Here is a 14,387-nt window from a genome sequence, read left to right as displayed (position 1 = left end):
ATTTGTTGACCCCTGATCTAAAGGAAGGTACTTCCTAACTGAACCCATGTCTGATGATGGTAATATGGTAATATGGTAAAAAGTCTTTATGGAAATGCTTTAGACTTTTTGGATAAATTATATGGAAATCATAAGTTTCTCATTTAGGCTTTAGTACTTAGATATGTGCACAGGTTTACATCTGTATAGCATATATAGATAATAAACTGTCAAGAATGGGACATGAGAAAATAAGGCTACTGTGAACAGAAAACTTGTTGAGTGTTAAGAGCTTTATATGCATTACCATTAAAACTCCTACAAACTAACTGTACTGTAGCTCTCATTGTCTTGATTTTACTGAGATGGAGATTAAAGCTCAAAGAAGTAAAATAGCAAAGCTGTGTATGTGTTTAGCCTTCGCTTCCTGCTGTGTCTAGAAACAGTCTCTCTTCTACCATGTAAGTGGCGGTGTGTGCCAGTTCCTTGAAATTCCTTAAGTTTTCTTTTCTTTTCTTTTTTTTTTTTTTTAAGATTTTATTTGTTTATTTGACAGAGAGAGAGCACAAGCACGGGGAGCAGTAGAGGGAGAGGGAAAGCAGACTCCCTGCCGAGCAGGGAGCCCTGATGTGGGGCTTGATCCCAGGACCCTGGGATCATGACCTGAGCTGAAGGCAGACGCTTAACCGACTGAGCCACCCAGGAACCCTGAAATTCCTTAAGTTTTATCCGTTGAAGTTTAGGAGATTTAAATATTGCCTCTGCAAAGATGGAGGGGAGTGAATTTGGGTTTATTATTCTGTTCTGGCTAATTCAGTCTTATTAAAGGAAGATTACTCAGTCAGATGGAGTATAGCATTTTGCTTTGAATCATAGACAGTTTGAATAGAAGTCTTATGAGCTAAATAATGTTGTATTATATATATTAAACATATATTCGTGGCTAGAAATGGAACTTTAGGGATGAACAATTAGATAATTTATGGGTGTGTTTGAAATGAGCTCTTCTCTCATCATTAGGAATCATTTGTATCTATCAATAAATGATGGGTTTGGATCTCCACAAATGTGTTTCAAGTTCTTTTCCTTTATCGAGGAGCTAGGCTCAAATAATATTTTCACATACTAATTAGTTACTAGCAGAGTAAAAGACTTATTTTGTTTTTGATCTGAAGTGATTATCTTTTAAGCAAGTCTTATTCATGAATTTTCTAATTTTTCTTCAGTAGATCCTCTTTAGTATTGAATCAGAGCAATGTATTAACGACCAGCGACTCATACTTATGCTCCCAAAGGCATTTGTACTTTGCATCTATTTGGATTTTTTTTTTCTTGAACTTCAGTAGGTAAATTGAGAAAAAACATTGCTCATTTTTAGAGCAGATGTAAATTACCTAAACATGGATCATAGCATTGTTAATTCTTATTTTGTACCTTCAGTATTCCCAGAACTGTAGGGTTGAAAAGAAAAACAGACAAATAAAGCCATTAAGATAACCCAGTAAGATTTAAGAGGAAATACAAACTTTATATAAAAGCATCAATTTTTACCCTTTTCCAATCTGTTTTTCTGGGAATAGACTATATTGACTCAGATTATAGGTAGAATTACATTTAAGATATTTAGTAATAAATTCCTTTTTTGTCTTTTTGAATTTTTTGGTAAAATGCGTTGACCTCTTTGTAATGAGTTTTGGGGATTATACCGGTAAACTTATATTATGGTGTCTGATTAGTGTAGATAAAGATGATCTATTCAAAGTTAATATAATTCGGTATTGCATGTGTCCTAATGTAACATGTGTTAATCTTTCTTTTTGTTCTTAATGGAAGAAAGATCATTGCAAAGTTGATGATAACTTACATGAGTGAATTTGTGTATCACAGCTTAATTCACAATGGAAAAGATTAACATGTCCATTTTTGAAGATCATAAACAGCTGTGCTAAGGATTTGTATTTGCCAACATATTTTGTCCAAGAGTTTCTCTTTTTAAAACCTTGCTATTCCAAACTATTTAAGAAAATAAAAAGAAAAATAATCTGTGTCTTCAACTAAATGAAGCTTGTTCTTTATATATAGTAAAGAACCATAAAAGAATATTCTATGTTTCTTGCAATTTATTGTATGCAGTCAGGAAATTAAGACTGCATAAGTGCCCTGGAGGGGAGAATGTGGAATATCCTAGTACAATATCTTTTATTGTATTTTTTTAAAAGATTTATTTATTTGTGTGTGTGTGAGAGAGAGAGCGTGTGCTTGCATGTGCACGTCAGCAGGGGGAAGGGCAGAGGAATTGGGAGAGAGAATCCTCAAGTAGACTCCCCACAGGGCTAGGAGCCCCACGCAGGGCTTACGCACAGGATCCTGAGATCATGACCTGAGCTGAAATCAGGAGTCAGTCCGTTAACCTACTGAGCCACCCCAGCGCCCCTAGTACAATATCTTTTAAAAGAATGTCCTTTACAAAATGTTCAGAGCTGTCCAGGGCCCTACTGACTTTTTATTTTTCTCAAATTTTTTTAATTTTATTTTTTAAATTAAATTTATTTTTAATTTGTTGATATTTTTCTCCAATTTAACTTTGTCCTAAATTAACCCGACACTGGTTTTTATTGAAAAGTTTGACGTCAGAAAGGATTCGAGTTCAGTATTCTTTCTTTCTTGATTCCACAGAAAGGGTCTCTATTTCCATGCTCTCTCAGAGTCTACCACCACCTGTTTAAATAAACACTCAAGAGTCTAAATGCTGGATGTTTAGGCAATATCATTTTGGGGTTGGGATACTATGTTTCTTAGTACCAGTCCTTTCAGTGAGCAGTTTAGGAATGGAAAGAAATTCAGGCAAATCCAAGTTAGCTTGATTTTTATCTTCAGGTGAACAGTTTGCAAAGCCCCATAAGTGGATTGCCAGAGTGGAAGCCAACCATTGCAGTGATAGATCTGCCCCTTAGCTGATTGGTTGGTATGAAGGAAGTAGCAATCTGTGAAATGGCTCTGCAGAAGTAGTTTTCCCCGAAGGGTCAACGAACTCGTGATTGCTGTTTCTCTGACCTGATTTGCAGATACTCATTGTCGTCTTACTGGTGGCAAATACAACAACTGAAATGTAAACTGTTTCCTTGCTGTTCTTTTCATCCCCTCGACCTATCTAAAGTTCTTGAACATCTTGCCTCCTTTTGTTCTGCCATCAAGCTCAGATAAACTTTAAATTCATGAGTTATGTTTTTGTGAGTTGGAATCTTGCTAAGGTGCTTCTCCTTTAAGTAGATTTTAATGCTATATATGAAGATGTCTTGAACTCAGGAACATGTGTATAGAAGAGTATGTTTACAAGACTTTGTTTACAAGACTTTCTAGTGAGTCTTAAATGGTAAACAGGGATTGTATATAATGGGATTACCTCGAGATGAATTATCTTCTGTTATCTGTTATCTGTTCGGTGTTATCTGTTGTAAGGTTGAACCAAACACTCTACCTCCATTTTCCTCCATTCCTCTTTAAACTCTACATGACTACTAGAGTTGTTATTATTATTATTCTTGTTGCTATTATTTTTAGCATGGCTTGAATTTTGTACTACTCTTGGATAAAATTCTTTGATGTCTTCAGTACAACTACAGAATAAAATCTAAGCATTTTATATCTAAAATCTTTCTTATTTAGTTTTATTTCTGCCTTACCCTGTACATACTTTTCATGTTCGTAACACAGAAGTTTTTGAGGATATTCGAGATCCCCCCAAATCTCATGTTTCTTTAGAGTTGCATGTCTTTGCTCTTGCTTTTTCTCTAATTTTAGTCCTATCTCTATTCTTGTCCAGCATTATCTTTACTCATCTTTATAGGCCTAAATACATGAAGACTTCTCTAACCAGCCATGGTGTAGGTAGCCTGTTCATTTGTCATTTGTGTTCCTTGTGACCTTGGTCCTACTGTTATTATCCCTTATAACACACTGTATTTATATATATAAATGTCTCTCTATGTCACTATGCCATTCACCAGGCCAGGATCAGTTTTTTTTTTTTTTTTTTTTTAAATTTCCTCTCATCTAGTTCAGTATACAGTATTAGTACTTATCCTTGAAATATAAAATATAAAAAGAATAAAAAAAAGTTTTATCAGAGATTTACTGATATGCCCTATGTGCTATAAATAGATATATGGGCCCTCTTAGATTAGAATTTATTATAAGCTGCCGTAGAAAAAAATCATCTTTTAAAAATTTTCTTATCAATCAAGTCAAGTGGACCAGTAACTATTTCCAAAATTCTTGACTGATGTGGCAGTGAAGTTCAACAACAGATAGTAGGGGTTGACCCACTTCTTTTGTACAGATACTTCTAGTGGTTATTGCTCATCAGAATCCTGGAGTCTAAAATTAACAATGGCTATGAAGGGCAGCAATTAAGGTCATTCGTCTTCCAAATGAGCCAATGTAGGTTCCATTGGTAGTTTAAATTTACATACAGAGGCCACTCACACTATTATAAAGGGCAGTGGGGGCCCTGAAGGCATGTGTTACAAAGCAGTAAGTAATTTTGGCTTTGAGATAGCAAATTGTATTTTGAGAAAAACTTTCCCCTTGCTATGTGAAGACGCATTTCCCAGCAACCTTTTTTCATTGATTAATTTTAAATTAAGATATACATCATTTTCCATGAAAACATTTATAAAGAGGCTATTTTAGGATATTTAAAAGACATTATTAAGCTTTCAAGCTGCTGAAGTTTGATTATTTCAAAGGTTTGATGTAGTCGTAAGAAAGATTCAAGGATGCCCGCATACATGTTCTGCTTTCGAAAATGGTTGTTAGGGCCATAACATCATCTGAACATCTCTGATCTTGCCTTCTTTGCCATCTCTGTCACTGGTGAGGAATGCAATTTTTATTCATATATAAGCTGACAAACTTTTGTTAAAAAAAATGAATTCCTTGTTTACAGAGAAGAATTTATAGGCCAGAAGTTTACCACTCCATAGTCTGCTGTTTGGTCAGAGAATTCACTGAATTTCTTCACAGAGATCCCCATGGAAACTAAACAAATAACTTACTTGAAAGGAGACACGTTATTGGTTTTTCTCATTAAACCCGCTGCTGAATTTTCATTAGTTCTAATCCATTTTCTTTCAAGATTAGACATACAGGCCAGTTCTTATTTTCATGAACTGAGTAAGTACGTTGAATTCTTTGTGCCTGTATACCTAGGTTGAGAAGCAAAAGTAATCATTCTACTTTTGCCTTAAAATTACCCGTGGAAAAAAAACCCAGAAAAAATGACTGATATAAAGGGGAAAGGCTACCTCCTATATATATATATACACACATATATATACATATATATACATATATATATATGGTTATTAAATAAAGTGGAAGTGGTGAGAGTGATTAAAGGCGAATCTGATCAGTTTTACTCAAGTTTTAGTTTTTTTCCCTCCTTTTAAGTCATAAGTGTGTACGAAAATAATCTAAATAAAGTATGGAAGAATGTATCACTGACCTCAAATACTTTTAGACCCTATAAAGCTTTATATGTTTCATTTACTATTTCAAATGTTCTTTCAAAGTGTTCTTTTCAAGCAAGGCATTTGGTAAGATTTAGATATTAACTTCACCTTTTTGAACTTGCATTATGAAAAAAGACAATTTTTACTCTTTCCCTTCTCCGCACTGAAGTTATTAAAATCTATTTAGATTTTAGGTGGTTTGTATATTTCAGGAAAGCTTCTCTATACAAGTGTCTTCTACTCTTTAAATCTTTCAAAACCTGTACCTCAGCCTTCCTTCTGAGGCTCAAACTGGTTTTCTATTCAGACAGAAACTACTGATAGAAATTCATTTTATGTGAAAATTTAACGAGAATAGTCAAAAACAGGAATACCAATTATTATTAAGAGTGCTGTATTACATATTCAATATAATCTTTCCTTCTCCAGCACATTCTCAGTTTTTAGCAAATCTGTGTAGAATGTAACAATAATCTTTCTCTTCTTCTTTTAGGTGGCTGTACTTTTGATGATGGTCCAGGGGCCTGTGATTACCACCAGGATCTGTATGATGACTTCGAATGGGTACATGTTAGCGCCCAAGAACCTCATTATCTGCCACCCGAGATGCCTCAAGGTGAGAATCATTCTGTTCATCCTGTGTTGGGGGAATGGCTTTGGAATATGTCTTATTTTCTTACTTTAGGTGTAACACAATCATTTGTTAGAGTAAACTACTATGGCAAACTACTTGAGCACATCTAAGAGCCTTATTGTTGTCTTCGCCTTTCCCTCAATAACTTTTCTATAATCCTGTGTTCTTCCAGAATGCTCACTCTGTTTTTGTTATCTCTGACTGGAAAAATTTAAGTATTTGTGGGTTTTTGTTTTTTTTTTTTTAAAGATTTTTAAGACAGAGACAGAGAGAGAGGGTGAGAGAGAGAAAGAGCATGAGTAGGGGAGAGAGGCAGAGGGAGAGGGAGGAGCAGGCCCCCCACTGAGCCAGGAGCCTGACTCTGGGCTGGATCCCCAGACCCTGAGCTGGATCCCCAGACCCTGAGCCAAAGGCAGACGCCCAACCGACTGAGCCACCCAGGCGCCCCTGTTTTTTTTTTTTTTTTTTCTTCCTATTTAATAAAAAGGCAAAATGGAAACAAAACCAACAAAAAACCCCCATGAAAGCATAGCAAACAAAATTCTTTTAAGATAATCTAAAATGTAAGATCAACTTGCATAGTACCTAGTCAGTTAAATGACACGGGTTTAGTCCAATCAGACTGAAAGGATGGATTTATATTCCATGATGGAGAGATGGCTTATGTCATTGTCACTCTGCTCTCAAGCATGCAAGTGGCTCTGAGGAGAGGCTGCCTGGAGACAAAATTATCGAAGGGAGAAGGAGGTCTTTTCTGGGTAAATTTTAGATAAATAGCTCTGAGTCCTGTTCATTCTTTATCTAGACCTTGATACATCCTTTGATTTCTGGTTTTGTGAAATAATACATCTTCTTATTGGTTAAGCCAGTTTGAGTTGTGTTTTCTCTTGTGAAAAACACATTAAGGTACAGTAGCAATATAGACATATCATTTTATAATGCTTTCATTTATTCGTACTGTCAGACTAATATACGTGCCTTCAGTTCTACATATTAATTTGGGACCAATCCCAAACTCTGTATATGTATGTTTAGCAATAACTTATTAAATTACAAAAATTGAAAATGTCAACAGGAATACTAAAATATAATATTAAAAAGCATTAATTATTTTCCTTCCAATATTTAGAAATAAATATAGCTTATAACAATACATTATATATCATCATGTATATATAATAATTACAATGTAATATTTAACAACGTAATATGTTAATATGCTGTGTAGTAATATATAATCATTATGTAATTATTATATATAATCCTATGTAATTGATAATCTGATTACCTATTGCTAATAATTTAAGTTTTAACACATGTTTTCAGTACTTTTATTATGATAGTTTTAAAAATACTTTACAATTAATTCAGAAAGACCTTCCTGTAGTGGTGAATTTTAGAAATGACAATTTTAGACTAGCCATTGGAGATGAAAATATCAATTCAAGTGAACCAAGGAAGAGAGTTTTATCAAAAGTATTTCTGGATTTACTAACTAATCTGATCTATAGAGCCAAAAAGCTTAAACCATCAACAGTAAGCAACAATACACCACAAATACACAAAATAAACAAAACCAGACCTAAAAATTACATTTCCAAATTATGGTCTGGAAAAGAATATGGTAACTATTCTCTGACGAGTTTTAATTGGTCTACCCGGTAATGTGTGTTTTGAGAGTAAGGTGAATTAAATCTCCTTCCTGTTTTAAATTGTCACCTTCCATGGCTGACTAGGCAAATGGTTATCTCTGAAGCTGGACTGAGCCATAATTTTCTTTCCAGGGGAATAAATTGGTCCTAGGTGGCTGACACCCTTTGCTGCTTATGTTTGCTCCCTGTGTTGCCAGCAGTCCCATTTAGTTTTGTGCATAGGTTTGTATTTCTCTTTCAAAGGTACATAACCTTATTTTCTTCATATGTTTTGATTGAAGAAACTCCTGTACTATTTCACCTGAGCTTTCTCTGTGGTATATTTAGAAATTTTTTTTTTAATATAAAATTAAAAGGGGCGGGCTGGGATGCACACATTTTGACTGTGTATCATCAGAGAATAATCAGAAAGATGTTGATTTATGGAAATGTTACCATTGTTAATTACCATTGAATATGGATAATGAATAGCTGAAGAGATACTGCTCAGATGACCTTGTTGGCTCACCTTTGATGAACAGCTTAATCGGTGGTTACAGTACAGGATGATGTGCACAGAAAATGAAAGTGTTTGAAATTCAGCCACATCTTCCAATTAATAGGACATTAAGTAATTAATCATGCAGAGGAGGGAAAAGGTCATGGCTACTTTAGTTTTGCCAAATGTGGCTTGTATTTGGTCTTTAGGAAAAGTGAAAGAAAGCACCCTTGTATAATCTTCTTTTATTGTTCTCTTTTTACAGTACATACCAGTTTTTTCCTTCTGATATTTCTTTAAAACATTGTTCATGAGTTATAACAAAAAGGAGACATTTATATTTATCCTGTTTAAATTTTATGAAGATCCATTTATTTTCAAATAAACAGGCATGCTTACTTGTTTCATTTATAAAACAAACAAACAAGCAAACAAACAAACACCTTCAAACCTTTGGCAACCCTAAAGTAAGAAGACTAGGTCTCAGACGTAAACTGTTATCGATCTATTGAACTCTCTGGACAGTACTTGGACATCGTTAATTGCCTTCTATTTATTGACCTTTTTGGACTAGAAACATAGAAGGGAAGAAGGCGGATAGCATGGACAAATAGATTAGATTAATAGAAGCATGAAGATGGGTAGAAGATAAGAAAAGAGGAAAGAAGAAAATTATTTCTTTTTTTTTTTTTTAAAAGATTTTATTTATTTATTCGACAGAGACAGAGACAGCCAGCGAGAGAGGGAACACAAGCAGGGGGAGTGGGAGAGGAAGAAGCAGGCTCATAGCGGAGGAGCCTGACGTGGGGCTCGATCCCATAACGCCGGGATCACGCCCTGAGCCGAAGGCAGACGCTTAACCGCTGTGCCACCCAGGCGCCCCAGAAAATTATTTCTTGAAGATATATTGCTATCAGTAATTGTTTAAAATGTTCTTCAGTGGTTCCTAGCCCCCACGCTCCCTTTGTCAGGTGACGATGATCGTGACTGAAAGGCCTGCTAAGTGCATTAAAAATAATATGCAAAAGAATTAATTTAGGATATTTAGTATTAGGATAATGGCCAAAAATCATAGGAAAATATGAGCACCTCCCCAACTCAATCACCAAGGGTGTGTGAACTAAAATCACAAAGAGAAACTACTACATACTCAGCAGAAAGATGAAAATAAAAATTTCAGGTTTTTTAAGACTTTAGAGCAAGTGAAACTCTCATATACTACTGGTCAGAGTATAAATCTGTACAAGCACTTTGTACAACCTATGACCCAGTAAATCCATTCTTGGGTGTAAGCCCTGTAGAGTTGGGTACACATGTTCTCCAAATGATAATATGCAGGAATGCACCAGTGTTCCTAATAGGCCCAAACTGAAAACAATGCAAGGAAATCTGTTAACAGTGCAATGGATAAATCTGCGCTTATGGTGATGCATTCATGTAAGGGAGTATAACACAATGATGTACACGAATGACCTGTTGCCACATACGATATGGATGAATTTCACAAACATCACCTTGAGGGAAAGAAAGTGGACATAAAAGAATACCCTATTTCATTTATATAATTTCAAAGACAGGTGAAACTATTGATGATGTTAGAAGTCAGGGTATTATTTACTTGCAGGAGGGGCTGGCAGGGGTGAGGGATTATTAGTGCTTGGAAGGTGGCATGGTAGTACTGTATTTCTTGTCTGGATGGTGTTTACACAGGTGTGCCTGACCTGAAAAATCATTGAGCTATATAATTGTGAGCTCGGTACTTTTCTCTATATATCTTATTTATTAATAAAAAGTGGCAGAAAATAAAGCAAAATAAAGCCAGTGCTCACAGGGGTGCTTTGGGAAAACTAAACTAATCATTAAAAATGTTATAGATTAAAATAAAAGAGGTATCATAGGACATCTCAAATGCGCTCAACTCTCTTTTCCACCCTTTTGGATCCGTGCCCTGACATTCAAAAATACTATGGTCTCTGAGCATCTCTGAGCCTTTGTATGATCTCTTCCCTCTGCTTAGATAGTTCTCTGTCCACTTATCCACTCACCAAACTCTTACCCATTCTTACTGTGTCTATTCAAGTTCCATCTGTGTGGGAAGGATTTTTCTGATTGGCTTGGAACTCTTACATTTCTTCTATCCTCATATCTGAATGTTTTCCACTGTAGTCTGTACATATTTCAGTTGTGGCTGTTACAGTATCATCTTTGTATATGTCATTCTCTTCCCTAAACTGTAAGTTCTTCATGAACATAAACTGTGTTTTTCTTCTTTGATTTCCCAAGATACTATTTCATTTTATTTAGGCAAAAATGTCAACTTATATATGCTTTTTAGATTTTTTTTTTTTTTTTTTTTTTTTTTTATTTGACAGAGAGAGACAGCCAGCGAGAGAGGGAACACAGCAGGGGGAGTGGGAGAGGAAGAAGCAGGCTCATAGCAGAGGAGCCTGATGTGGGACTCGATCCCGGTACGCCAGGATCACGCCCTGAGCCGAAGGCAGACGCTTTAACGACTGCGCTACCCAGGCGCCCTATATATGCTTTTTAAAATACTTTTGGTCAGGGATTAAACAAAAAAGGTTTTTCTTTCTCTTGCTAAAAATTGAATTGAATAAAACGAATACCCCATTTCTGGAAGATTATATTCAGTTCAGATTTTAATGTGATTAGATCTTCACATAATTATTAATATTTGGCTTTTGCCTTAATAAATGATTTTACCTGTTTATTTCAAATATAATTTTAAATGTTATTAATACTACCAAGGAGGAGCTCCCGTTAGGTTTTCTCTCTCTTTTTCTCTCTCTCTCGTCTTTTGCATGTCAAATTAACCTCAATCTTTTATTCCTTAGCAGCCTGAAATGAGAATGAGAGATGTTGCATGGAGCTAGAAATTATTCTTTGATCTCAAATACATCTGTGTCCCTGACCTTGTTTGTCAGATATTCTTTTATGCTTATGACCTCATGAAACAAACTCATTTGAACATTTTACTATACGTTCTGTCCTAGAGCTGAGATTGGGGATCATGATTGACATCTTAATACATTTATCATCTACTATAATTATAACTGCTTTTTTTATTTAACAGCTTTTTGTAAAATGACTAATTGAATTTTAGTTTAGAGTCTCTAGAGTATCCATTTGATAGTATTTAAAATTATGACTACATTGTATCCCACCTTCAGTCTGGTGCTTTTCACTAATAACAATGTAAATCATTGTACAGACTTCCTTCCATAAAATGCATACATGCTATGTATGCAGTAAAAGATAAAGCCCTATGTCATTAAATTAATCTGAAGATTGAAGTAAGAAACCATTCCTTCTTTGTTATAAAACTTAGTGAGGTGTGATTCAGTAGTTTAAGAAACTACAGATCTCAATTCTGCCCTTTGGTGAAGCCCACAAACTAAAACAGAGAGAAAAATAGCATTACACAGAGAAGGATGAGGAATGAACAATGCTGTTAAGAAATGTGTCTTTATATTAATTTGTTACCTTTAGAACTGTGTATCCTTTTTTTTTTTTATCCCTCAGAGTTTAAACATGAATTATTAGCCAGGTTGTTAAAATAAAGATTGCCTTCTTCAAATATTTATTTGGAGAGACTAAATGTGTTTGTGTATTCAGTATGGAGTGTACGTGGGTCACATGATTTTGTGCCTGGCTTTCTTCTGATAGTGTGATGTTTAAAAGTCAAATAAAACATTGGGTTCCACAATTTGATTCATATGATAACATTTTATAGTTTATACAGTTCCAGCTAAGTTTTCTAGGTTAAGAAGATAGTGTCTTAGTTTTATAAGAGAAGACTTATAGTCAATTTACTAAACAGTGTTATTGTGTACGGACTGTATCCCGTTTGATATACCTCAGGAGAAACTTCAAGGGAATTTTTGCAATGACTTACCATTTCTAACCTGTACGTCTATCTCTCTGGGAACCTTAATCACTCATTAAAATGAGTGGATTACCTTGCCTAATCTTTTCATCGCTCTATTATAGACAATTGATAATAAGACATGTGTTTCTACAAGGTCATAGCTGCCAAAATCTCACACATTTGAATGAACAGAATTATTTGATAGCAAATTTACCAGAGTCAAAACATGGCAGAGATGATAGAATAAAGTTGTATATAGTGTTGGTATATAGTGTTGGTAAACAGAGATACTAAGTTGCAGTATTATGGCTGGTTTTGTTTGTGTTAGAGGATAGAGCAAATTAGGCCAAAGTGTTGGTTTATTTTCTTTTTGTAGTCTAGTTATCATTGTCTGTTAATATGACTAAAGATAACGTGTGCATGTGTGTGAACCTGTGCAGTTGTCTTAAGGAGAATTGAGAGGTGGGTGGTAGAGGGAAAACGAAGGACAGGGAGACAATGAGAGAGAGGGGAAGAGTAAGAGTAAAGCTTAACATCAGTTCATTAACACAGATGGGAAAATTTCTAAGTAGTGGATATAGGCATTAGATTCTAAGAAGGTGACAGAGCCTGAAAACCTTACAAGTTTAAAACTGTAAGGCCATGCATCATTCAATGATTTTCAGTTTCTTTTTTTAAATCATAGAATTCTTTTTATGAAAATAATATTTCACAATATTCACATATGTAAAATCAGCCACAAGGAGCTAATGGTCCTAGAACCTATTTGCTTTGTACTCCCTACATCACTACCCCTACACCCTTCTTCTCCACTACCCCAGCTCCATCAAGATGGCTTCTGTGAAAAACACTTAAGAGATAGAAGTCTCCAAAGGACACTTTGAAAACAATGGTTTGGTGCACACTCAACATGAAATGTGCAGAGATGAAGGTAGCCATTAGCTACCATTAGCCATGGTATTAGCTATGACTTATTGGTGGCTTACTGGGTTTTACTATACCAGTGACACGATATATTTTCTTAATCCTCACATGCACCCTACAAATTAGTGATACTTTGGAGTTAAGTAGAGTGAATAACTTGCTTAAAGCCCCCCAGGGATGGGATTTGAACTTAGGTTCATCTGTCTAATATCAGAATTACTCTTGCCACCATATCATCCTGCTTTGTAATCGTAGTGTAGCTGATATATTTCCTTGAGTTACTCATGGACATTTAAATCCACTGTATAATGAGGTATCTGTGTTGATTTTTTACTATTTCATCTAAAATACTATTTCCAAAATGTAAAAGCTGTAAATGACTGTCTCTTCATCTTTGCATGAAATGGACTCTGAGACTTGTTTGAAATTGTGGCTGAGCTTCTGGGTTTTCTACATGAGACTCTCAACCCCTAGGCAAATACTTGGTCCTCTCTGATTTACCTGCATGTTATTTTTAGTTATTTGATGAACAGTTGCCTCATGTCTGTATAAGCAGACCTTTGGAAACACATATATTATCTGCTGTCTCATTAGAGCACATAAAGCAGAAGAAAAATTCATGGACTACAGGAATCAGACTAAAGTTTAGGGTTTGAAAATAATTTTAAGACTTTGTTTGCAGTGGGGTATTTTAGGACTAGAATTATGGGCTTATTTCAGTGTGTTCTTCCAAACCATGTTATCATGTATCTGTTGGTGCTTTTGCCCTCAGCACAGAGAAGATAGTTTACCACACTTGAGTTGCTTATTAAAAACAGTGGGAGTTGGAGGCAGTGCAGGGTCAGAGAGAGAAAGGCGGTAATGGGCTTCATGAAGGGTGAAACACTTCTTGAAGGCTGGTTTTTAATGTAAGGACTATTACCCTTGCGGACATAAATGCAGCATGAAGAATGTCTAAATTACTGTGGACAGAAATGGCATGCTGAGATGGGAATATTTTCCTGATACTTCAGGTACATAATGTATCTAAGTTAGATATGTCCCAATATATCTCAGTGGAAAAAAACAGGCTAGCATAAAAGGAAAGGAAAGGAAAGGAAAGGAAAGGAAAGGAAAGGAAAGGAAAGGAAAGGAAAGGAAAGGAAAGGAAAGGAAAGGAAAGGAAAGGAAAGGAAAGAGAAAGAAAGAAAGAAAGAAATACTGGTGTCAGGGCTAGAGAACTTTCAGTCTCTTAAATGAATTAGTATAAGAATACAGAGTAATTTCAAAGACTGTACAGGTACCTTTAACATGTACCTTAAAATCAATACATAGTCCAAAG

The 14,387-nt window shown here is 35.2% G+C and overlaps 1 protein-coding gene across 2 annotated transcripts in view; it reads left to right on the top strand.

The window, feature by feature from the left end:
* PTPRK (protein tyrosine phosphatase receptor type K) overlaps positions 1 to 14,387 on the top strand; it is a 540,066-nt gene that overhangs the window by 121,208 nt on the left and 404,471 nt on the right. For both annotated transcript variants that reach the window (XM_040627788.1, XM_008691238.2), the window contains exon 2: positions 5,986 to 6,108. In XM_040627788.1, coding sequence (XP_040483722.1) covers positions 5,986 to 6,108 — 123 coding nt within the window. The remainder of the gene's footprint in view (positions 1 to 5,985; positions 6,109 to 14,387) is intronic.

This window comes from Ursus maritimus, unplaced genomic scaffold (assembly GCF_017311325.1).
Source record: "Ursus maritimus isolate PB19 unplaced genomic scaffold, ASM1731132v1 scaffold_13, whole genome shotgun sequence".
NCBI classification, from domain to species: Eukaryota; Metazoa; Chordata; class Mammalia; order Carnivora; family Ursidae; genus Ursus; species Ursus maritimus.
This window is presented reverse-complemented; position numbering and strand designations above follow the sequence as displayed.